Here is a 27,487-nt window from a genome sequence, read left to right on the forward strand (position 1 = left end):
AGGACATCATGCAGTGGAGAGCTGTGCTACACCCTACTGCATACCTTCCCACGCTTTCAATCTATGTTTTCTTTTTAAATTTTTCTATCATTTTTACTTTTTTTTTTCCTAATTAGGACATTTACTCAGAATCAGTTTGCTAATACAAGATCAGGCTTTAGTAGGGGGGAGATAAAACTCAATGGACACGCATAGCTGTTCTCTTCTACAAAGTTATGTTTTCTTCTCCAGAAACTTATGCAGAAGACAGAGAAGCAGGGAAGAGGAATGTACCAGCTAATGAGGAGGAACTTCTTTACTTTGAGGGTGACAGAGCACTGGAACAGGCTGCCCAGCGAGGTTGTGGAGTCTCCTTCTCTGGAGATATTCAAAACCTGCCTGGATGCAACCCTGTGCAACATGCTCTAGGTAAAGCTGCTTTGGCAGGGGGTTGGACTAGATGACCTCCAGAGGTCACTTCCAACCCTTAGCCATTCTGTGATTCTGTAATGGACTGGTGGGGGTTCAAGGTGAGAATGCACTGGGAAAGTTTCTGAGCTCCAAGTTTCTGTGATGCTCAGATAACCTGCTCAGTTCACCTCGCAGGGCCAGGTCCCCAGAACAGCTAACCTGACCCTGCAGCAAGCTGCCTCTGCTGAGCCCATAAACACCCCTCCAAGGTTAGCATCAGGCCCAGCACCGGAGTAGCAGGGGATGAACACAGACAAGGCAAGAGCAAAAGGAAACGATGATTAATTCAGCATAATCTTTGCATGACATAAATGTGACCTAAGTTTGATTAGTCTTCCTAATCTAAACACATAGAGACACTCATCCGTTTATGAGGGAGCATTTCTCAGTTAAGTAAGAATTCTTATCAAGTGCTATCTTTTTTAAGGCTTTTAAAGCACCTAATTCTCCCTGCTTGAAATGGAAGTTAGGCACCTAACCCATTCAGAAATACACCCATAATTTTCAGTCAGCCTTGCCTTATGTATTAACTGGAGTTATTACCCTGCTCAGTTTTACTCTTACTCAAAGTGATAATGAAACAACGATTTTTTCTAGCTGTTGAAACACAACCCTTGTTTTCTTGCAGTAACATTGCAAACCAAACAGGTTACAGAAGAAATGAAAGAGAGAAAGAGATATGCATGGATTTGTTTTCACAGAACCATATGAGAATTAACCTTGGAAACAACCTGAAATCCTTTAAAATAGGCTTTGGGATTGATACTGATGTTTTTTGAGCACACTTAAGACCAGTATTTTCAAACACAAATTATCATATAGCAGCATGAGCTCAACATGATGATGTTATGAGAGATGGTAGGAGTCCTTTTCAAGCTAGTTAAAAAAATTCTGTTGATTTGATGGATTCTGTAATTATCGATTAACTATGTCTTAAAATACTTATTAACTCTTCATAACTGGTTTTAAAGAGTGCATCATTAGTAACTAAATTTTCTTCATCAGGATTACAAACTCTTGTCTGAGAGTTTTTCAATTCAAAAGGAAGGTATTATCATCCATTTCTTTTTTGCTTTGGATTGCTTCTTGTGTTTTTTTTTTTCCCCCTCTCGTTTTTGTTTGCTTTGTCGTTTTTTTTAAATTAACAAGTTGCTCTATAATGACTCCTCAGTGCTAGTAAATATTAACTTGCAAACTACAGGCAAGAAATAAAACAAGTGTGAAGGTGCAAGTACTAATAAAATTGTCTTGGGCATACATATATAACTGAGATGATCAAGTGAACATCATGAATTTTGGACTGTATACAATGCCTGAGAATAAAAACCGTAACTCTTATGAGTGGAAAAATGCAAGGAGAAATCATAAAGCATAAAGAAACAGATGTTACACTTACTCATAGTAAGCAATGTATCTATTCTATAAACAGCATTAAAGAAACCTAAAAGGGTAATTGGATGACATCAACACTTCTGAAGTTACTTTGGATTCATTTTAATAAGTATCAGGTAAAGGGAGGCATAATTTAGCTGTCTGAACTACTGGACTTTGAATTAAAAGGCTCCTTTTACCATTCCATACTCAAACCACAGTCATATTAAGCATAAGACTATAATATGAGTTCTTAAGGAATGAGAAAATATTATCAGTTCTGCAAATTATTAAGTCTAGCCCAAAAAGAACATGTAAGGTGGATGCTTCAGAAAGCCTGCCTTTTTGTATAAATGACAGATCAAAGGGGTATTAGTAAAATTATATAATCCTGTTAAACTGGATCCTGGAAAAGGAGTACTGAAAGGGAATTCAGACTCTACCACTTCCTTAAACCACCACATTCTATTTATTTTAATTTGCAAGTCCTTGCAGAACTCTTACCGGCATGTATGTCCTTTCCCTTCTGCTGAAATCACAAGACAGGACAATCAGGTTTGTTATCAAAAAAACCCCAACGTAACAAACACACGCACACATTTTTCTTGGGCTGAGGAATAGCAGTCTGCTGCTTTTCACACTGACAAATTTTATAAGGAGAGAAAAATTCTCTCAAATTTGTCTTCTGTTCTTCACTGAAGACTTAAAAAAAAAAAGCCATACACAGATGGATGAAGATTTCTTGTATGTTCTGCACACTGTACTGTCACCACAGGACCACCTGCAATCCTGCACTGTCCAGATAGGTGTTCTCAAAAACACCTGGGTAAGCTGTTTGCCCAAGGACTACGTAATGCAGATAAGAGGTAATCAGCAAATTAAACTATTCCTAGCACTCCTCCTTCAACATTAAGTGCCGAGCTGCAGTAGCAAGCTGGCACCTGGTAGAGAGAAATGCTAGATGTGATCATTTCAATTTACACATTCAGCACTACATCCCATATGCTTGTCAATGTGAAAGTGTCAGTGATAACAGAGACACCCTAAGAAAATGCTCTGTTGAAATGCTGACATGAAGTTTTTATGTATGAAGCAGACCCTCTCCTCTGGACCATCTGTAACTTCTTCCTTTTCTCATGGGGCATGTGTTGGCCATAAAATCTTTTCATTAAAAAAAAATAAAAATTAAGTTTGACTTTAAAGAGAAAATTATAAGCCCTTAAACATCCATAAACCAAGTTTATATACCCAAGTATCACTCATATAAACACACTACTTGCTCAGCAAGAAGAAAAATCTGCTGAGCAGGAAAAGTTTGCTGCAATTAGAGATAGCAAAATTTATAACTGTGCTGCAAAATTACAGAAAAGTATCTGGCACTATGACTTGTATCACTATATAAAGATAACCAAACCGGCAAAATATGACCGTTTTTGTCTCCCCACTCTGTGGTATATTTTTCCATGCCTATGTTCTGTGCACATCTTAAACTCACAGGTGTTTTTCCAAAACGTTTTCCAATTATTTCATAACCAGAAATAAAGTCTTTAAGTACAACAAAAGTAGGAAGCCTACTTTTGTGTGAGAAGTGACCAGTTTGCTGAATTAGGTGACCAACTACGGCTAAGGAAGACAATGCAGAGAAGATGAATGATTTCCTCTGCGCAGCTGAGGTCTGCGAAGTGGCGTAGATCATCAGAAAAGGATGATGGAGAGGATGGAGGGAGAGAAACAGGATGACAAAGTTTACAAGGCAACAGTATTACTCAGTATACTCCCTTAAATGATCTGGAAATGGGGTGAGGAGAGATGGAGAAATCTGCTCCATTATAATGTCTTTAAAAAGTGAAGTCTGCAAAAGAGAAGAGATTCATGACCACGCCAATCCACTCCAAAACCTGAAGATATAACTTAGGATATTCAAAAAGTATTTAATTAAGCAATGAGTCAGGATATATCTACCGGGACTCAATGACAGTGGATAATTAAGAAACGTCCACTGTAAGCGGGCTACTTTGTGCATTTTAGCATTTTGGCACCTTCCTCTAAAGCTCCCAATACTGACTATCAGCGAAAGAAAAAAATCTGAACTAGAAGGACCAAGACACAATGAGGCCATTTACAGTTCCAGTAAAAGTATATGCAATCTTAAAATCCCTAAAGCACCTTAGCTTATCTGGAAAATGAGTCCTTTGGAAAAATCTTGTTTCCCTCTTTAGGACAAAAAATCAGATGTAACTCTGACATCTACTTAACCACACCCTTATAAAGCCACAAAAGAGTCTTTGTATTTGCCCTTTTAAACACTTGCAGACAATTTGGGATACCCTTCATCATCTTCACAACTATATCAAGGAGATTCAGGTTCTAGATACTCTGACTTTAGATGGCAGAGTCCCACAAAGTAATATTAATCATGCTGAGAGTCAAACTGGTACTAGATTGTAACAAAGAACGACACATTTTAGACCCGTTTTCCCTCCTGAAAATAAAATGCGCATTCATCTGGCACAGTGGTTTCCCAAGCTCCAGTAGACGCACAGATCTCACAATTTTTTTCATCTACTTAAGGGTGGAGCACTGTGACAGCTCTACCATGACCTACACCTCTCCCACTTCTCCAATGTTCAGGTGACATGGTTCAGGGAGGTGACTGAGGAAAACATCCTCCTAAAAGAAAGACCATTTCCTGCCAGTCCTGCTCCCCGTATCAGTCCACCATGTGGCTGCCACACGTGTGCCAGAGCCAGCACAAGGGAGCTGATGGGGTGACAGAGCACGACTCAACACTCCTCCCCCCACCATCAGATGAAAATATTGCAGCTCAGCGCTATCTGGCTGACCCCACTGACGTGCCCATACTCAGAAGCGCAGCCGTGCCCAACCTCCGTGCTGTCGGCTCCTGGGGCAAGTGCAGATGTCCTCCTGCCCAGGTGCGTGGAGGGCACCTGCAGCCTTGCCCTTGACGGTATTCCAAAGGCACACTGCCTACTGAAAACATCTTCTGATAATTAAATCTTAATACTTTCACTTTGGAAAGCAAACATCTGACACAGAGAAGCTGTGCACATCTCCACTTGCTCCAGAGACTTCCCTAAATAACTTGTCAGCAGTACTAATTGAAAGTGTGTAGTGTTAACATGTTAACAGAAGATATATGCTCAAAAATATGTATTTGCCATAGAAAACTTGAATTTGTCAGGGGGAGAGAAGAGATGCATGTGGATCTATTATCACGTACATTTATTAATTTTAAGTATTTATTTGGGATCTAATTTAGAAATTACTGTTACACATTTAACCATACACTTCATAGGTGGGTTTTTTTTCCTCCCTTTAAACAGCACCAAAGCCTTACATTGACCTCGTTAGAGGTACTTCAAGTCCTGATCTCCTAAATACAACATACACAGAAAACAAGGTGTATATTCAAATGACACAGGCAAATCAGACAGCTCTAAAAACAGACTTATCAGTTTAGGTTGCAGCCATGCTTTGTGCTGTCTGTTCTCCTGAGTCAGCAAATAAGCATTCCTGTAACCTTCAATCCTCTAGTTGAAGAAACCAAAAAAAGGTGAGTGTGAAAAACACAGAGAAAAACAAAAAAAAGCACTCTAAGTCTAGGGATGTTAGTCTACCATCATCAAAAAGAGACACCTATCTGTGCTGCAGATCTAATTTAGGGGGCATGACTTTAAAATGCTCAAAGAATAAATATGAAATTTTAGCTAAGCATATATGTTGTGCACACTGTTAAATATATTTATATATATAAAAATATATATATATATATAAAACACCTGCTTTTAAGCTCCAACTATGCAGGTAATTTGTTAAAAAATTCATTCCCAATGAAGGGTATACATTTGTGTGGGTAATACAAATGGAAATTGATTCCAGAGTCTTTTATTCCAATACCTCCTTCACCTCTAATTCCCCCAGGTTATCTTAAGGATGTAGCATAATTGAGAATTATTTTCATGGAACAGCAATTTTAGATAAATGGGATATTGGAGATGAGAGTTGTATGTCTAAAAATGCTTTCATGTCTAAAACATGAAATATCATGCAGTAAGCATAGTGTGTTTTGCCTACTTAAATGGTAGACTGGCATAAATAAATAAATAAATATATTTTAAAATGCTTTTAAGAACTAAATTTTTAGTTAACAAGCTGCTAGGAATAGTCACCTCATGAAGACCAAACTAAGGTACCACAAAAATGTGAACTGCCTTTTTATTGATAGATCTATTGGTAATACTCATGAGAATCACTTGCTTGTGAGCAGTTAACTAATGCCACATTATCAAGATATAAATATGTTGCATAAAAATTCTCAAAATCTTCAATAATGAGCTTTCCTTGTGCTATTTCTTTGTAGTGTCATTGGAAACAATTCACTGGGCCTTATCAGACAAGAGTTCTCATTTTCTGTTGTTCTATTTTAACCTGCCTAATCAGTTGAACAAAAGTACTTTATGTAAAATGATTCCTTTAGTTGCCTTAGCTACAAATCCCTGCAGTATTGTATAATTGAAATCTACTCACGTAAGTTAGGAATAATTAGGACCCCAAATTAAGCCAAACACAAAGTTAATTCAAATAGTCAGCTGCTGTCATTTAAATGGTTACAGAGTTTTATTGTTGCTTAACATCTTTGAATGCTTTTAAATGCACCTTTTTTTTTTCCCCTTTCTTCTTTTTTTCCCCCTGTTACAATCTGATCCCTTACTCCAAATGGAAATAGGATCAAGAGAATAAATTTTGTTCAGGTCACAATCATTCACACCCAGACCAAAAATTTTCTTTAGTAAAGTTTTTCCCTGTTATTGACACTAGATTTTTTATTTTTTTTTAAATCAGCCAAATAAAAAAAAAGGAATTAAAAAGCATGGAAACAGACGAGGCTTTGAGGTAAATAAAGTTAGAATCATTGAGCCTGTTACAAATGGTATTAACATGATGACAAAAATTTAATAGCAAATATTCATTAAGTCTCTCTTCATATTTCAAAAACCCTTTCATAAAAAGAAGACAACATAGAAATGCTGTTAAATGGATCCACAGCAAATCCAAGAGCTAGAAAATAACGCATCAAAGAGGTAAGGTTACATATTATAACTGGAGTTGTTGCCAGGACTGAGTTAGGACTCTGCTCATTTAACAGAGTGAAATTCAAAATAATTTATACAGTAAATGAATTGTTATACTGTATATAAACACACATAACAAAATGATTGTTGTATTAGTAGATTACAGTTTAACCGGTAAAGAAAACACCGGTGGTTAGATGCATTTCACAACCGTTTTTCTGTTGACACTTAGCTTACAATGCAGAACAAAACACTGTCTATTATAAACCCTTCAAGACGGTTTACGTATGGATGACTTCCAGACTTTCATATTCTTAAGTTTTAAAAATGTATTTTCACAGATGCTTTTTATATATATGAAGAGAGAGAGATATATCTCTTTACACTAGTATAAAGATAAAGAAGATTTAAAGTTTTTTATTACTGAGCAGGATTTGAATTGAAGGCCTAAACCAAACAGTTTATGCATTACATGCTACACTGATATATTTAATTTTTTTTCCAGCTGGTACATTAGTACATGAAGTGATGTTTTGTGGACTCTATCCATCTCTATGGGTAATAATCCACATCACAAACCACCCATTTGCCCTCTAGTACGTTCCATGCTTCACTCTTCATGCATGCCAGCTTCATCTGTTGCAAATTACATGATGCAAAAGCACAAGCAGCAAACTGTTCATTTTCGTTTACTAAAAGTATATTTATCTTAAGCCACAAAAAAACATTATCAGTTCTAAACCACAAACCCACATTTTTCCAATAGACTTTCAATGGTAAATGTTAACAATGGCACAGAAATAAATTCCAACTTTATTCTTAAAGTAACATTTAATAATTAAAAAAAAAATAGATGACAAAATAGTAAACGCAATCTGTAAGCCTAAGTTAGAGAAAAGAACTGGGGCATTTCAGCGGGGAGAAATAGGAGAAATCAACATGAAATAACTGTGGAAGGCAGACTGAGTCACATGCAGTCAAACAGGGGTGAACAGGCAAATCCAACTGAAGCTCACTTCATTTAACTTCTGTTTTAACCATCTTCCTAGTATCACTGAGGTCTTTAAAAAGCAAACACTTCTCATTGCTTTTCCAACTAAAAATGCAGCAGATAGGAGGATCTGGTTTCAGTGTCAACTTCTCCTCAGATTTCCTAAATGAATTACTGAATTCCAATGTAGCAGGAAAACTGCACCTTGCATTAATTGTACTTTCTGCTGGAACAGAACAAAACTACCTAACTCCTGAGAGAGACATCAAGATCCCCGACACGGGAGAACACAAAAGTCAGCTCTTCTTCCATCATCAGGATCCCTCATAAAACTCGCCGAGCGCTGTATCCAACAACTGGAAGTTATGGGGGCCCCCGGGGCTTCTCACATGTATCAGTTGCTCAGGCAACAGTTGAAAAAAAAATTCATTTTGCTTCCCAACTAGTCTCCCACACACACATTTTACACACTGAGAAAACATCAGTGATTATTATACTGGTATAAATCAAGAAAACAAAAAGAATGAAACATATGATTTCCAACCACCTGGACTGGTCCAAGCTCAGGAGGAACAACCAGGAAATCCCCCCTACCACTGCCAACACACTCCTATGTTTACTGAGGTCACCTTAATGTTACCAGGCCATGGATGAATCGTCTCCCTGATTGGAAGAAGGACCCATGAACCAAACTAACATTCCTACAACTCAATTTCTTTACACTTCAAAAGAAAGCCAGGAGGTAAGAGACTACACAAACACAAAGAGCTTTAGCACAATTTGGTTTTGAAAGCCAGTTCCAGACTCTTTCTGGAAGGGCAGGAATTCGGGACACCTTCAAGCAAAGGGACTTTTTCATCTCCTGTCTATCAGAAAGAACTGCATATTCAATTTATCATATGATGTCTTTGGATTTGAGGCATGGCTTACATACAGAATCACCCATACAAAATTTATCCTGTGTTAAAAATGTAAAAAATTTAGTATTCCTGGAAAAAAGTGAACTATGATCAGAAAAATATCCAGCATTCCTGCGTCTCATTTGAAATGTCAATTCAAACAAGCCATCAGTGGCTAAACTAATACTATCTATAGAAATGAGTAAAACTGGAGCCGATCCAGCTTTGACAGAATTAAATTTTATCAAATTTGACGTGATTAGAAATAAAAAACCTGCAGTGTGATTCTACCATCACAGGCACATAATAATTACCATGTAAAACTGAAAGTACAATAAAATTATTCACAAACCTTTCTATATATGTGTGTGTGCTATTTCCTTATCTTCCTTTCTTCTAATTTTATACTCAGTGTATAACACAATGAAGTGCTGCTTTAGAGCCATATTATCCAAGTACAAAGTCATATAAGAAACAAAAAAAATAATAATCAGAGGGAGCAACTATAAATATTCTTCTAAGCAACCAACACTGATGAGTAAATAAGACACTAATTAAGCACTGTAAAAGGCCAGACAATTTTTTTAAGTGTCTCTTCCATGAAGGTTACTGTATAAATATATACAACTGCATAACAACATGTTGGGAGCTCCTATACTGTTAAGTCCATTTATGATGACAGTACGGATGGACAAGCCAAGAACTTCCCTCTGTGAATGGTTTTAACTCCTCTTCCTCACGTAACACAACCTGGAACGCTATGACAAACATGGAAGCGGGCACATACATGAAATATGTATTAGAACTGTTTGCATAAGTTCTTTTTCTGTAGTGCTTTCGTCCTACATACACTTGCTGCTATTAAGACACCCGTACAACACACAATTAGCACAAAATGTAATATTCTTCTGTACCATTTACTCACAGAGGCAGACCATGAACATCAATGGATCTGCTTGCAAGTATAAAACCCATTAAGTGCTTGTAGAACTCGGCAACGAATATTAAATCTAAAATCATTATACTTCAGGATAATTTTTATAATCTGATCATAAGGACACTAAATGTAATAAGAAAGCCAGTGCTGAGGCATTCACTGATATCAGATGCTTCAGGCAGTTATACTTCCATTTTACACTATGACCTAAAAGTACAATATAAAGACAATGTTGTTGTATATAAAAAACCTTGTTACTAAGACAAACAATATTCTTCCACTTGACAGAAAACAGAAATGAAAATAATTAAACACTTTCAAAATACAACTGTTAATAAAAATGATACATTTTTTCCACATTTAGTAACAGAATACTAATGAAGCATATTCATTTTTTAAAAGACATGTATCTCCAAATTCTGCTACTGTGTTCTTGGAAAGGTACCTTACCGTAATAAACTGATCTAAAATATACCCAGATTTATATTTAATAAAAGAAAAGCCTCTTAGCCAATGGTGTTCAGTGCAGGTTAGCTGAAGGTGAAGTCAATCCCCTCTCGTTGCAGTGGTCAGCTGCACGGCTCACCTCACCCACCTTGCTCCACTGAGCTTACGGCAATGAAAGATGGTAAACTGAAGTACTAGCTTAGAGGGCACTGAAAACATAAACATCTGCCCTGAGCACAACACACTGCGTTTCTACAGTTTTACATGTTACAGGGTTCTTTTCTTCTGAATAGACAGTGCAAGAAGATGCAAAATATCCCTTATAAAGGAGATTGGTTTTAAATAACTGAGGAAGACGACAACCCAGCAAAATAGTAATACTGTTATTCATTTCATAGTAATTACGCATTTATAATTTAAGCAAAGAAAAAAGTGTAAGACCCTTACATTAACATTTCCTAGTAAATTCTCATACAAATGTTAGTACAGTATTTAAAATGGTTCTTCATGCATTCTTCTGCATGGTTCTTCTACTTTTTAAAATAGCGGCAGTTTTGCTTTGACTTCAAAAATGTAATCTTACAGCAGAGGATCCTGTAGACCTCACTGCTCAGGGAATATATGAAAGGATATTCACTGCCAGCACGTTAAAGAACCTCTGTTTTTTCCAGGCAGTCTGTCAGTCTCTATATCTGGAAATGTACTTGAAAAGTTTAACAGACATTCTTCTTTAAGAAGACGTTCAGTCTCACTGTTTAGATCAATTTCCTTTTTAGAAGAAACGTTGGGCCTACACCTCCCTCAGAAAAGGAGAGAGAGATGTCTCAGATCAGCATGAACCAGAACATCCCAGTGAAAACCAGCATGCTCTTCCAGGCAAAAAAAAACATGACTTAGTGCAGCAGTTGCTTTCTGCAGAAACCCAGTTGCTCCCTTCACACAGATATTTTCTTCTGCATAAACTGCTTTAACTGATGCAAAAAAAACCACAATTGCTAAAGAATCATAGAACACATTCAGTATACATGATAAAAATGAAGATAGTATTCGAAGGCTTATTAAAGCGACCCTCCAAAGGTCAGGCAATAAAACTGGCTGGTCTTAGTATGCTGGCTGTGCTTATGGATGCTTTGCAACCTCTGTTAAACCAAGTAGTTGCCTACTGTGTGCTTCACAGAGCTCTCACTGTGATAAACTCCCTGGCTAGAAATTAAATTAGTGCTCCTATTTGCTCTTGCGTGACTCTGTAATGGGTTTTACCCTTGTAGAACTTAAATCTGCTAATTAACAGAAGTTGATTTCTTCTCAAGTCCAGGGTACGAGATCTTTTGAATTTTTATCCTGGGCAAAATCCTACTAATACTGCCTAGTAAATGTGTAGGAAAACCGATGTGCTTCTACAGTTTGTTGAGTACCGGTGCCATATGCCTTAGACACTCTTGAGCGGCTTGATAGGAGGCTGAAGATCTGAAGCAACACACTAGAATAGCAAGTACCTTTGTAGTGGCCCAATGTACGTTATCTGTATTGAGTATGTCTTTTCTTTAGTAAATGCACTAATGTTGGATACGCACTTAAAACTGCCTCCAAATTAACACTCAGCTCCTTGGCTGGCCTAAGCGGAATTTCCAGGAGTTCCTATTTCTCAGTGTAATGTTAATTAAAACGTACATTCAGAGGCAAAGACAGGCTGGATTTTTTTAAAAAACATTAATGCCGTTTAGGAAAACAGAATTAAATAGATAATGAAAGCATGATGCTTCTTCCTTTGGACAAAGTATAGACAGTAATTCATAATAAAATGAATTAAAATTGTATTAAACCTTGATTAAAATAAATGTAAGCAAAGAAAATTATTTAGGTGCTTCCCAAGCACTTGTGCTTCTCAAGCAGAAGAGAATAAAAACAAAAGGCATCTAAAGCTAGTCAAAAAGGTGGACTTTGTAAGCAAGGTAAAGCTTAAAATATCAAAACTTGTACAGTCCAAAAACCAATCTTAATCAGAATGTTTAGCTCTGACATTTTTTCTTCACATGCATATTAGTGTATCTGTCTTAACTTGCTTGAAGAGAAACCAATAATATGTATAATAAGCTTTTTACTCTGCTTTGCTATGGAAACAAGGCATGTGTGATCTCACCCTCTGACTTTCTGTATTTTCTCAGATAATTTTTAACTTGTTGGATGATTTCACCTAATTAGGAAGGGGGAAAAAAGAGGTGGTGTCAAAAGCAATTCATTTCCTACAGTCCGTAGGAAACAGATATGTAAAGGTGTGGGACTCAACTGCACATGACCGACAGGAGCATGAACACCCTCCTTTCGCGAGCCCAGAGAGCCGGGATGGCCTGGGACGTGGACGGACTCTGGCGCAGGAGCAGTGGGAGCTCCTGTCTCCTGCAGGCGATCAGCCACCAAACGAGGCCAGGCATCACACAGCTACCTGCGTACCTCCGGTTCAAACTACCTTCCAAGGTAGTTCTTTCAGTCCGTATTTTGTAATAGAATTGTAGTTTCAAAGACATACCTACAGTAGAATATGCTAGAAAAAGGGACAGAAAAATACCTTCCAAAGTGACACTAATACTCAAGCTCGTGACTTCAGCTTATCATTCTTTTTTCCTGCCTCCCATCTTTTTCTTATTTAGGGCTGCAGTGCTTGCTGTTGATGGTAATAAAAATGTTTTTCAAGCCTCTACACAACAATAGTGACCTTTTGTTGATCAATGTACCAGCAGTATATAATAACTCAGTGCAGTTTTCCCTCCAGCTGCCAGCACTCGTCCATTCCAGGTTCATTTTACCTGAAGGAATGGACTGCTTCAAAAGCAACCCCACCTGGACTGCTCTAGCCAGAAAAAAACAAAGCAAAACCAAGACCTTCTTAACTGAAGATATGATTCCTATTTGGATAGGCAACACTAAAATAAAACTGCAGCCTTCATATAACTGTGCCTGTTTGCTAATTCCCTGGTGAGTTAAAAGTTAAGGCACTGAGAGAGTAATGAGGTCTTTATCTTGCTTGCAAAATGTTTCGTTATATGAACAAATGAATCACTTGTCCACACCCAGGATCTTCCCCCCACCCCCTCTGTTTTACTGTACAGAAACACCAAAATGTAACAGCAGGGAATTCAGCCAGGTTTCATCTCCCCCATCAACTGCAACAACCTGCATATACACATAAGATTTCTATAAAAACCCTAAGTTCCAAGCAAGAGAATTAAAGATTTTCTTCTTTCTAGCAGAAGTTAGAGGCTCTTATTTTAACCTTTGTTCATGTTCATACTTCCAGGCATGAAGTGCTACTAAAGCACGTTACACTTGGCATCTCTTATTACTGAAGCAGAAGGCAATGTAATCTTGTGAGAAAGTGTAATAATGCGGTATTCATTTTGCTTCTGTGGCTGGAAGCCAACTCTATATTAATATTCATTTCCAGTATACAGAGCCACAATATTTCATTTATTTTAAGAATTTACAATTAATTTGGTATGATTCTGTTATCTGCTCCCAATTTCCTTCCCTGTTTCTTTTAGCTGGAAAAGCAGCTCTTGTATAGACTTAAAAAGCAAATTCATAACTGAAGCATCAAAAGATTGCTACTGGCTACTAAAAGCAAGAAAAACAGGGACAGAACAAAATGAACTTGAAATATTACAGATGACAATGAAAATTAGCTTTCTGCAAATGGCAAAAATTCAATCTGCAGAAGTTCTCAGTTGACTTTTTCCTTTCCAGACTCAGCAGATAAAACACTCTTTGCAGCATGCTGTTTGCTACTGTAACCAAGCCAGAGAAAGTAAGTTGTTTGTCTGCTTTTCCTTTCTGTTTTCAGAGGTTTTCAACCACCACATAGTATTAAACTGCAAGTAGTCTGGTGAATCTTCGTAAAATGTACTAGATACAGAGATTCAAAACAATTACAATAACAACTAAAATCCTTACTATTTTAAAAGTTCAGGAGAAACATAAATAGATGCCTTTACTTCCTACACCTTTGGTTTCAACTAGTACATCCACTTTTGCAATGTAAGTGCATTTATAATTAACACAAGTTATTACCTAACCAGCCAGCTGTAAGATTTATAATTCTATTCTCCTAATATGCATTTACCTTCCTTACCTGTGAAAGAGGCTGAAAAGTGTTTTACCTTCCAGCTGTTGGCACTTACTTTGCTATAAAAGTGAGATTCTACCCAAGTCCACAGACTCAACAGAGACCAAGAGAGCAGTCAGTACAACGGCTACCAAATCAGAAATCCCATCAATGATGAAACCATCCAAGCTCTGCAGTGTGAAATGCCAGTTTTCTAACATATCCTGGCAATATTTAAGAAGAAACAGGGGAAGGAGGGGAAACTGACTGTGAAAGCTATTTCAGTGAAATGAGACTTCCCCATGTTCAGAAACCTTCATGAAGACTCCCAGTACGTATTCTCTGATATATGTGTATGTTCACACATACATATGAACAACCTATTTTAGCAAAGCTTGTCTGTCAGTACAACACAAGATCTGAGTCTTAGTCTAGAATAAATGCTTAGGAGATTACATAGTGAACATGGAAGACTGCATACAATATTTAAATTTTTAATCTTGGGTTTTGCCATTTCTGGGGACTAGGTCATGTCTATTTGTATAGATTTGGGAAAGAAAAGGGAGGGAGGCAGAGCAGCTTTCCTGAAGTATCTCTGAAAATTTAGCCTTAAAATTCACAGAATTTTTACGGGGTAAAGTATGTATCTGCTTTAAAAGACGGTGAGATCACACCACAGATGCACCAAAGAAGCCTATATATTATATACCGATTACAGAATAATGTAAGAAGGCGTGGAGGTGCTTCTTTATTACTAAACCAGTCTTTTCACCTGCAATCTAGTCAATCAAAATGATTACACCCAGAAACAGACTCAAGTTCTATACAAATATTTGTAATTAGAAACTCATAAACCATGTTTTTCTGATCATTCATTTGTGTTTCTCTATTACTAATTAAAAGGGCTACAGAAACAGCTGGGGAGACAGACTAACTGGATAAAATAAGAGTTTATGAAGAAAAAAAAAAGAACAGATGATACAACTTTTTTAAAAAAAATTATTCTTCCTCATATCTTTAATTTAAGAGCTATCTTAAACACCACATTTGATAGCAGTGAGGTATTTTTCCCTTCTTTTTAAAAAGCAAAAATATTTTTAAGTAGATACTATTCCTGTATGCACTTGAGTTTTATTTCCTGAAATTTAACTTGCATAGTTCTAATCTTAATGAAGTGTTTGCCATTTTATTTTCAGCCAGCCAAATTAGAAAACTAAAACAGGTATTTCATTTGCACTGTTTAGTTATTTTATATCACATTTAACATATCTATACATTGCTTCTAAATGGCTGCACAATGAGAACAGAAAAAAGAATAATCAACAGGAAGAGTCCAAAAATAAGGCACCTACCAATCAAGGATATTAATACTGTCACTTCACTTGCCTGAACACTGCATTTCAGTTTCAACATACCACACTGTATCAAAACCAAATAATATATTTTCTTTTTTTCATTAAAAGAGAATAATTTGAATCTTACAAATTAAACCTAGAACATGCTACAGATACTTTTAGTTTGACATCCTAAAGCTTCGATTCATCTAACAGAAATTAATTGTATAGACCATTCATCTCATCTGCAAACTCAAGTAAAAAATAAACTAAAGCTTACCTTCAGTACACTGCAGGAAGCCGATAATGAGCAGAAACCAAAAACTTCGCATTCTGCAGCCCAAAGGCACCATTATTGATCCCTTTAAGAATTTTCTTTGTATTCCTTAATGAATCCAGTTATAAAAGCCCAGCATCATCGAAAACAGAGGTCTGCATTATTCATCTTCATACCTGGAGAAGCAGACGATTTGGAAGAAAAGGAGAAAAAAAAACATCAATAGCTGAACACCAATAATTTGGAATACCAAATTTTACTTGACATGAAAACAGAAATTTTTAATAAAAACTGACAGTACACTTGTACTGTAGCTGGGAATTTGGCAGGTTTGTGGGATGTAATCTATCAAGGTCAGTGATCATTAAACAGAATGCCAAATAATGATACATGTTAAAGTTGAAAGTACAAATGTTATTGATGTACTTGCACTAAGACACATGAAAAAAAAGGAGCATGTTTTCTCTGAATATAAGAAATTGGATTTGCAGATGACTAGGCTAAGCTTTTCCCATTTCCCAAACCTGACACAACCTGCATTTCTCCACGTCAACAATAAAATTAAATCCAGGGCACTGCCATATTTCTTACTGATTCAAAACATGAAGTGGCTGAGAACAACAGAGCAGCTCCGCTGAACAGTAAGGCTCTGCAGCTCTCCTCCCTGCCGCAGCTCCGGCATTCCCTTCGTGCTACACATAGGTCACTCTCCTTGGATGAGAAGCCCTAAGAGCAACTTTGCCAACAAAATAATCTGTTTGGCGAGGAAGCCTTTTCATAGGACTCTAGTTTGCCATATTTCTACCCAATAAACACCTTTAGAGAAAAGGGAATAAACATAATGGATGGGACTCTCCTGTCCTTAGCCTCCGACGAGATTTGCCTCCGACTGAGAAATATGAACCGAACTGCTTCTGTAAACGATGTACCAAAGGAAGACTTCTTAAAGCTATCATTTGCATTTGAAAAATATAATTATGGTGATAAGAGTGCAATTGCTGTGGTAGAAGATTTGACAGCAGAGTGCTCCCTTTTGCTAATGACTTCATTCTCTCACCAGCCAACTGAGTAACTACGTACATCCTCTTCCATATCTCACTGTATGAGGCTAGATCATGCTTCAGCCCCGACTATTAGAGTTTGGGAAGCTAGAGAAAAATGAACATCCATATAAAAACAAATGATTTTTTACTACAAAGCTGGCTCTATACACTACAGATACATGAAACAACTCTGGAAGAATGACTCTGAACATTGCGGCAATTACAGATCCAAAGAGCTGAGTCTGGTGCCACATTGGCTTGGTCTCTGCAAGACCAATGGACAGGACTGTGTGGATGTATCCCTGAGATACTTTAAATTAACGTTACATTAAAAACATGTAACACTGCCTATGTAAAAGTTCAAGTGGCAGGATCCAAGGGCCACTTAAGAGTCTTAAGAATACTGAGGCATGTTGAGGGCTTTAAAAATACATTTACCCTTTCGGCAAGGAGAACTGGAAAGGATGAAGAGCACACAATGCCAGACAAAGAAATTCTGTGAACTATATATAATTTTCAGAAGTAGAAAGTGTAACTCCTTTTATAATTTGTCAATGTTAATATTAATCAATGATACGTTTGTTCCCTGAGCACACATGCAGCAACAAGACTGACACTTTTTTCCGCAAGGAGAGAGAGACGGGAATTAACAGAAAACATCATGGAACAATTTCTCTGGCTCTCAATGAAGGCAATGCGACTGTGGCAGACTAGGAGATTATTAAATAGCCAAGTAGGCTTCTTTACTTGGCTCCCCTTTAAGAGGAGAGATGCCACTTCAGTGCAGGCATCCCTCTCACACAACACAAGCATGCTTGTGATTTCTCACGCAGGGAAATGAAAGGGAACTGACATTTGAGGCCAACTGATTTTATGTTTATTTATATATAAAAACAAACCCTTTTTCCAATTTCCAACTACAGACAGGTGCTCTTCAATCACAGACACTTTTATCCACACATATTTCAACAAAGAGCATGCAATAGCAAACGGAGTGCTTCAGTGCAGGACAGCCAGAGCATGGCTCCCTGGCACAGACTCGTTGTGCCTAGAGGTAAAAGATGTGCCCTCAATTTAGAGCGTGATACACCAGCTGCTACAGGACAGCCCAGAAACAGTTATGAAGAGACAGTCATACTGTATCTCCAGATCTTTCACACTGGGCTGAAAGTGTTTTGCAACTAAAAAAAATATAAATCTAAAAATCCACAAAGGATGCACTGCATTCAGCAGAAATCACGATTGCAAAGGGAGCTCCTGTTCACTAAACAAAAAATTGTCCCCATGATATATCAAAAAAACAACCCTGGAGATAGTTCAGCTAAAAGCTTGGAAAGAGCTTGTTTTAATTTTTTACCTGTAGCATCCAAAGGAAAAAACATAAAACTATTTCGCGGATACTACAGCCTAATCAGTATAATTTTAGTAAGCAATCAGAATAATCCAAGAGAACAAATGAGGAACAATAATGGCTAAAAGAGAAATTAAGTCAGCCTTCTGATCGCTCCCAGTCTATCCAGGAATTTTGACTTCCTGAGACTCAAGTTTTATCATTATTTCCATAACATATCACTGCACACTCAGATTTTGAGACATCTTCCTTGACCTTCAAGTGGATAGTGACATACCTGTGCTTTATCATCCTTAAACTCGTTGCTTCCTTGTGGTCTTTTTTTAAATTGGACTGGAGGGAAAGGGTTGTGTTAAAAACAAAAACAACAATCAGAGCAGCACCTGCGGTACCCAACATCTCTCTAGGAAATAGCTGCAAAATTTACGGAAGAGACTTTTTCTTTTTTCTTTTTTTAAATCCGAGTAAGAGTTCCTGACCTTATAAACTGACTTATTTTAACTGTTTTGATAAGAAACCACAGTTCCTGAAGGAGATTGATGTTTTTGTGATACCAAAACCAGCAGAAATTATTCAACTAAGAATAAATGCAAAATATTTTAACGAAAATTTAAGTGCTTTGTGCAATAGATTGTTCTCTCTAGATTGCTGTAGCCTACAGACATAGAATTTAACTCAGTGTGCTGCTGCAAAAAGAATTCAAAATAAACTAAACAGCCCCTACCAGATTATCAGTAACACATGTTTTTCCAAAAGAGCAAGAAAAAATTAAGCGGTGTTTGATGCAATAGGGTTTGGTTGTGCTTCTTTCTTTCCTTTCGAATAAAAATTAACAGCTTCACAGGAAACAATTTTTAATGCAACCTATATATTTGAGAAACCCTATGTGGCTCCAATTAAAAGAATGGTGCAGTTCTGAACAAACTATTCATCAGCATAACAAAAGCTAATCCTGAAAAAGGTACCCAAACATGAGCTGGAGCCAGAGAGCACTCAGCTATAGACACTGCCGTCAGCCTCATCCTTCTGACCATCCATCCATCCGCGATAGGGAGACTGTCAGCGGCATCTCACAACAACAAATCCCAAACCAAACAAGTAGGACCAGGAAAAGACATATTAAGTTACTTCTTTGTAAACAAAAAAAGGAGATCACGTCGTCGAGCTGCTGTCCTGCACAAATAACTTATCTCCCCTCAGACCTTAATAAACCTTTTCTCTGGATCACTGACTGCTTGGGCTTGTGGGTGGGGCAGAGAGAAATTCCCTAGAGCAAAAGGTTGCTTGAATTTCAGAGTGCAATAAAAGCTGCGCAGAAAATCTCAGTTGTAACTTAAATTCCTACCTGTGGGCCACACTGCAGTCTCTCATAGAAAAAAAATCCACCAAATGTCCACTGGAAACAGTGGTTCACCTTGTTAAGTTTCTTCGCATACATGCTGTCAAAGGAGACTAGATCAGTAATGGAAACGTTAATGTTTAAACCTGTACACTGCAAAGGTATTGGGCATCTCTTCATACCGTATTCATAAGCTGTGCTCAAAGTCCTGAATATCTCAGTGCCCCTGCCTTGCTTCCTTGTTCTTCTGTACTTCTGAAACTTCTCACAGACAGAACACGACCGCTGCAGAATACGTGCCACTGTTGGCCATCCCTCTCCCCGCAACGTTGCTCAAGAGCACCCCAGAGATAAGAGAAAGCTGCTCCAAGCATGTTCTTGAAACACTTTCATCTTTGAAGAGAAAGATCTCTAAAGGACTGCCACGTCCTGACTCTACTCTGTTTAACCTTCCCAAGGTTTTATTTTCAAAAGCCAGAAAAGGGTCTTTCAAGAGCTTCCGGACAACTGACACAGCATGCTCAAGAGCTGCCTTTTCCCTCCTGTTCCATCCAGCTTTTCAGTCAATTAAGACAGAGGGGAATGCAGAGACCTTTCCAGCTAAGCAAGGATGTTTTTCTTCAGCTGAAAGTCTTTCAGACTCATACTGATGTATTTTACAATATAGTGCTTAATTTTCCAAATCATCTTGGAAACACGGTGAAGCACTTGCAACCTCAGTCAAGCTTTAACATCTCTACTACAGAAATAAAATTTACACTAGCTTTACAGACAATGAGGCACAGAGAGGTACGGAACATCAGCCATAGCTGCACAGCTTGTACATGCCAAGGAACTAGCAGGACCCAGGCAATCCTCCTTATAAATCTGTATGACCTACCTTGCCACACATGCAGCACCCCCACCACCTTTCATAACCCAGTTTATGAAACTAAGTAATTCTGTAATATATCTGAGACACCCTGCAGAGGAAAGGAGGGGGAAGAGGAGGCAAGGGTGAGTAGATATATATTCATACAATATAATAGACTATGTAGTCTCCTGAGAAATCATGTGTCCATGTGCTTTCCCATCATGAGACTTTCCCAATCTAAAAAAAAAAAAAAAAAGTTAAACTTCCTATAATCTGTAACGTAAGAATTTAATTAGTGCAGTGTGATTAGTAAAACCGTCTAAGCCACACTAGTAAAATACTAGAATGAGACTAATACTGTTTATGATCCTAGAGCTACAGTTTTATACGTATCTGCAATTAGACCCAGCTCTGGTTTTCAACATTGAACACATCTTCAGATCCATTCAGTGTGAGTTATTCCTAAGTCTTCAATATGGTTATTCAAAAATTGACTTACATTAATAACTTTGCATTGGTGTTACAGTACCAGATTGTAGAAGATGTTATGAGACCTTACAAAAAATCCCTGAAGACAAGCAAGACCCTGTGCTGGTTTAGTTAGCATCCTTCTGCTACCTATGGTGAACAATCAGTGCCTGATCTGTTCCAATTAAACAAGTTTATACTGCAAGAAGACAGGAAAGGCTAACTCTGCTCTGTCTAGAATTGGTTAACAAAGACTTGTTTTCCATTAAAAGCAATTTAATGCTTAAAATGTACCAGAGTGTCTTATCTTCAATTCTGTATTCAACAGTCCCTATTAATTGTCACCTTGAACACTGGATTTCTAACCCAAAACATCTCTTTCCAAGTTGCATAGTACGAATATAGGTACAGGGAAGGGAATAATACAATAAGAACAAGACTTGACCAAGGTAATCCAATCTTGTGACGAAAAAAACTACTTCAATGCATTCAGCTGCATTGTGCTCTGAACTGACATACCCATACCTGAGGAATGCCTGAAATAGTGTGCCATGAACATGCACCCTAAATTTAGAATGACCACAGAAATGTCCACCCCACACCAGCTGGGGTTCCCAGCTCACCAGTGCAGCAGATGATTCAAAATACCAAATCTACCTACGTAAGACATGACACTACACAGCGCACTGACGCTGCTTTAACAGTGCAATATCACAATTTAGTCCATCAGTCCGCAGAAGCTCAGTGGTCCACTGCAATCATTCACAGAGAAAATAAATAGGATTTACGAGGAAAAGACAAAGATTTTATTTCCTCATCAGCACTCCAGTTCGGCTTGGCCTCACTCTTGTGTTTTACAGACACATTACACGGCGCTCCATTCCCGACAAGCCAGCTTTGCCCCTTCTTGTTAACACAGGATAAAGCCTGGACACTCTAGGGAGTTTTCATTCAATAAGCCAGCAAAGTAAACCTTTGCTAACGCTAATAAGAATGGCTTTTTTTGGCTCCAGGCACTCTCCCTTTGCCAAGTCTGAATTTCTCTTTTTGCCTTTGCTAAATGCTCAGAATCAAGGCGGGGGGCTGTCACTCAGTCCTCATTGCAAATTCCCTGAAACGACATCGTGCCGCTACATCAGACCACATCCACTCAAACAGTGCAGGTAAAACCTTTTTAACACTTCTGCCCTCTGTGTCACTACATCTTCCTGAGGAATCAAAGATAAATCCCCAGCATCCAAAGAAGGGGGGAGGGAGAGGGATGCTGTAGTCAATTAGAACCGTTATCGGCTGTAATATCTTAGTGTCATGCTGAGCATGTTAAATATGCTGATCACTTTGGACACCAGAGGCACAGTCTGAGCCTGTTTGCCATTCTCTTCATTAAACTGTAAAACAAATAGCTCTCATTTTCAAACCTACGTAGGGCAGATTTTATGAACATCAAAAATAAACAAGAAAATAATTAATAGCTATAAAACACACCAAGAACCATACGACAAACCAAAAGAAGCAATCATAACAGCTAAAGAAAATTCAAAGGCTTTTCAAACTTCTCACAGAATATAAATCCTCAACAGAATCTATTTATATTAGAAGATATCATTCCTTTCCCTCAAAAAAAAAAAAAAATCACTAGACTAGCATCAACCAAAGACACTTCAGTCTTGTAAGACAGTAAACTGTTTGCTGACAGCCTTGACAAGGCTATGCAAATGCCCATATTCTCAAAGCTGTTATGCCGCTTAACTGATCTCTTTTTTTTCCTCCCATCCAGTGTTTTTCACAGCTGAGAACGTGTTTGAAGTGGAAGCAGACTGAAAAACAAAACAAACAGAAAAGTCCTGGGACTGTGGTCAGACATGCCCTCACCTGTGCAGCGACGTGGTGTTTCTCTAGCTGGCTGCAAGGATTTCAACGTACTCGATCTGCTTTATGACCGCTCATCACTGGGCCCAAGCAGGGAAATGACTTCAGATATGCCCTTCAGAGCCACCACACTGAAGTAAGACAACCTCATCAGACCAGCACAGAGCCACCAGCAAAACACTTTGCTAGCAGAGCTACTAACTTCCAAAATAAAATCAAGTTACAGGCAAGAGCCGACAAGAACACATTTTTAGTCATGCATTTACAGCATTCTTACCCATGCTGTAACTGGGTTAATGGGGGCTGTGTAGCCCCAATACACTGGAACTGCAACCAAACCACGGTCATGGATGGCTGTGCTGCAGCCTTGGCATCTGGTATTCCTGCACAAACCTCAGTTTGGTAGTACCAATCCCCTGGAAGCTACTGCACTGAAGACTTCTTTCCTAGGTATGCGCCAAGGAATATTATCCAGAAGATTCATGAAGCTACTGTGAGAGCATCAGTTTTAAAGCATACCATTTTCTATCAGCTGTAATTAAGATCAGTGTATGTGGTCTGTATTCAATATAAATGATACCATCCAATTTTGGAGAGAAGGTTTGTGTGGGCAGCAAAGTCACTTTTGATTATTTAAAAAAAAAAACAAAACACAAAAACTATCAAACCCCTTTGTTGTTACCAGAAGAATACCAACTCTCTAAAAAGTAATTGAAAAATATTTATAATTTTTTAAAAATCAGAAGCAGAAGGCACATACGTATACACACACAATGCACTGGGTGCAATTTGTGGCATATTTTTTGCTTAAAGAGGAATAAGGTTCTAATGTTAACATTTGTGAGATCATGGCCTAATCATTGTGCAGTGAAATATGAAACAAAATCAATGGTGGCACATAAGATGTAATCCGTACTGGGTTTGGCTGGCTGCACTGAATTCTTGACTCATAAATCGTTGTTACTAGCCATTCAGTGAATCAATATTCAGATTCCCTCTTGGTCTATACATATGACCACTAAATTAAATAATAATGACCAAAATCTGTCATATATTAGGTTATCAATATTACCAAAAGGGATTTCTTGGAGCAATGAGGTAATCTAGGATAAAATATATCAGATGACCATGCAAAGAAATGTGAAAAACCTGTGACTAAATATAGAGACAGCAGGAGAAATGTATTTTTAAATACCTCTTCTTCCATCATATCCTTAAGTATTAAAATTTACCATAGTATCACAATAATGCATTTTATGAAAGATCATTTCAATAATGCTTGCTTTTAATTATGTTTTAAAACACGCCATACTTGAGCATTTTTCTTTTTTTTCTTTCAAATAACCCCTTCTCAAGTTATTACTAGTTTCGTTTCAGTTTTCTCTGAAGTACAATTAATATTACAGTGATCAGAGTAGTATTTTCTTACCAGCAGCCTGATAGTTCCAAACCATTCACAAGCCATTTAGTTATTAAAAGGTGGTGGATCACCTCTTGCAGACAAACCTGATCACTGCTGTGTGCTACCATCCCAAACTCGGCCACGAGCCACATCAGAATTTGTAATTTTGACAACAGAAGAAGGGAAGAAATGATGGAGACCTCAAATATGTCACCTTTGAAAAAATAATCAACTAAGAATGTTCTTTAACTACTTTCTAAGCACACAAGAGATTCTCCAGGCAAGTATGACTTACAGGTAGAAACTTCACTGAATTTACATAACCCTTTGGAGGACTTCAGTGTGTATATTAAGCACCAAAAAAGAAGCACACATTGACAGAAGACACATCTCTCAGGTTCACCAATTTTACATACCAGTAGCACTTAGAAGGCTGAAAACTCAAAAATCATGAAATAAACCCAACAAACTCTCTGTTTTTCTTCCCTTGTAACGGTTTTTTCTCATACATACATTCATGGTGAAAACAAGAACTCAAGGGTGAGAAGCCATATATGACATTACTGCATAGACAGCACTAACTAACTCTTCCTTGCACGTACACACAATTATATGACCAAATTACGTAACTATTGCTCACACATCATCACGAATGTGTGAAACATATGCAATAAATATGGCAAATAAATCTTCAGTATCTATTCAGAAAGGGCCTGACTCTGCAACGAAACAAAGAATTCACTTCTGTTACTGCATGGTGGGACCTGTAAGGACGTACGAGTTACCTAGGCATCTAATGGTGCAACTATAGTTAAGAGTATTTTCTTGTACAATTTAATAAGCAATGAACATTCAGGTGACTATTCTTAACTGTGCAAGGCAGCTGAATGACTACCGCTCATTTGTCAGAGCTGTACCACTCCTTTAATTGGGGTGAACTGTGGGCTTTCTTATTTATTCAAGCTATAATAGAAAAACAGAAAACTACTTCAGTTCATTTTTTATTCCTGTTATAGAAAAACTAAGTCAGAAAACTATAATGATTACATTTGGAGAAGTCAGGAGCAAAAAGAGCTCTAAATTATAATTCAACAGAAAGGTTCCTTCTACTTGCATGTACCCCTATTTAAAACTCTTCTCCTTAGCATCCTACACAGAAAATTATTTTCTCTTCCTTCAGGAGGAAGGGGGCAGGGGGGTGGGGGGGGGGGAAAAAAAAAAAAAAAAAAAAAAGATGTATTTTGGAAACAGTGAAGGCCTTTCCCATGCACTGTGAAAAGGGAAGCGTGAAGTGATAACCCATATTCCATTTTATTTAATAGAAGGTATCTCCAGCATTGCCATGCCAGCCACAGCAAGCACTTGTGGACAAAGTATCCCTAAATCGCTTTCACTTGGAGAATTTTAAAAAAGAATGAATACTTTCTAAAGTATTCAACAGAATGAACTCACTTCATTGGAGTGACTGAAAACAGTACATTTCCCATACATTTTAATTTTTTAAATCATCCATACAGCATAGATGAAATTTAAGATACATTTTTAACACATTTTTTAGCAGCAACACAACCTCTGATGTTCTGTGGTTTCATTAAGCAGACCAAGAACTCTGTGTCACAATTTCTTTTAAATAATATAGGTCTTGGTAGCTCGATGTGACAATGACACTGCTACTTTGGAAAAAATCGTATTTTTCTTTAAATACATTGCGTTATGATTTTAAATGATAATTTATTTACCCTTTCACAATTACAAATACTTAATAGCCTTTATTTTGTACTATTTTACTAGAAATTAAAAATATTTTTTTTTAATTAAAAAACATGCTCTTCATATGTTCTACTGCAGTTCATGAACTGTATGTGCAACTAAAAGAAAAAAAAGTCTACATTTGTCTATTGACAATATTTGTAAGTGAATAGAGTGGAAAGATCACAAAATTTTAATAAGAACATTATATTATAGTAGTAATAATCTAGGTGTTTTACTGGGAAGTGAAGTGGATTACCGTAAATGAAATTTTAAATGTCCTTCCCATTTCATAGATAACACAAAATGACTCTTTTCATGTCTCCAGTGATAAGGATACATGTGCCACACATTTAAATAGTGCCTTCACCCTATCCACCCCTGCTCATGAATTAATAATTCAGTGACATTAATACAAGAAGATAAATGATAAAGAGACTACAGCACAAGGGCCAATGGTACACATATATTTCTTTTAGAACAGCTAATACCTCTCTGCCAATTACAGTTAGAACTTTTTAACAGTTTTCAATGGCATTTTTACAGTCTAAATAGCAGCTTATACACACACAATTTCACACAACTCAAGCTTAATAAATCTCCTGCTGCTACCAAACAATCATTCTGGGGGATTAAAGTGCAACATCTGCTAACATTAATAAGCATTTTACATAGCAATATGTATAAAAGCAGTTGCTATCCGTCTTCTAAAGAAGCTTCTAGACTTGTTTGGCACAAATTATACCTTTATCGTTCAACTGGTAACTTTAGCTTACGGCAACAATAAGGTAGCTATATTGCTATACAGCAGGGAGAAAAACAACGGGATTATATACTGACTGCAATTATAATTTGTAGTGGAATGATTTTCAGAATACTTGACAAATAACCAAAAAATGTATGCATGCAAAGAATTTCAGGTAAGAACCTTGTAAAGTCCCACAATTTCCATACTTACAAGAAACTGAAGCTACCAATCTGTTTGCAAGAGACAATTTCTCTCCTAATACCAGTTACAGCTTTTTAATCCACCTTGAGCTTTTTTATTTGTATTTCTACCAAAGCAGAATCTACTGTGAAAGAATGCGTGCCTTTCCCAAGGCATAAATTAAATATCAAGGGTTTCATTTAATTAGGAATTCCAGCATACATTTTTAGGTAGAATTTGGCAAATGAGTGTGCTTTGGAGTCGAGAGACATGTAACATCAGCTTGAGCCAAGACCACAGTTGGCAAACACGGCACAAACTTTTACACACAGCCCTACCAACGCAACTCAGGCCCTGCAGTTCAGCCACGGACAGCCGAATGCCAGAGCCTGCCAATCACCCCTCCTCTGCAGCGAATAAAACGAACAAAGTCCTATTCTAGCTCACGTTACCATTTTATTGTAAAGCTGTTTTCAGTATATTTTTAAAAACACAGAGAGGTAAAGGATTTCAGGCTCTTACTTCATAAAGCCCTACAATCTCAGCATTTTTTAGAAGCGGAAAAGAATCAATAGTCAACATTGCAA

At 37.4% G+C, this 27,487-nt stretch overlaps 1 protein-coding gene across 6 annotated transcripts in view; it reads right to left on the bottom strand.

Moving 5' to 3' along the window:
- The window catches only part of ADGRL2 (adhesion G protein-coupled receptor L2), a 159,977-nt gene that overhangs the window by 111,860 nt on the left and 20,630 nt on the right, over positions 1–27,487 (bottom strand). For all 6 annotated transcript variants that reach the window (XM_068405708.1, XM_068405707.1, XM_068405706.1 and 3 more), the window contains exon 2: positions 15,902–16,074. In XM_068405708.1, the coding sequence (XP_068261809.1) occupies positions 15,902–15,974 (73 nt within the window). In that variant the 5' untranslated portion in view covers positions 15,975–16,074. The remainder of the gene's footprint in view (positions 1–15,901; positions 16,075–27,487) is intronic.

The sequence above is a fragment of the Nyctibius grandis genome, chromosome 8 (assembly GCF_013368605.1).
Source record: "Nyctibius grandis isolate bNycGra1 chromosome 8, bNycGra1.pri, whole genome shotgun sequence".
Taxonomy (NCBI): Eukaryota; Metazoa; Chordata; class Aves; order Nyctibiiformes; family Nyctibiidae; genus Nyctibius; species Nyctibius grandis.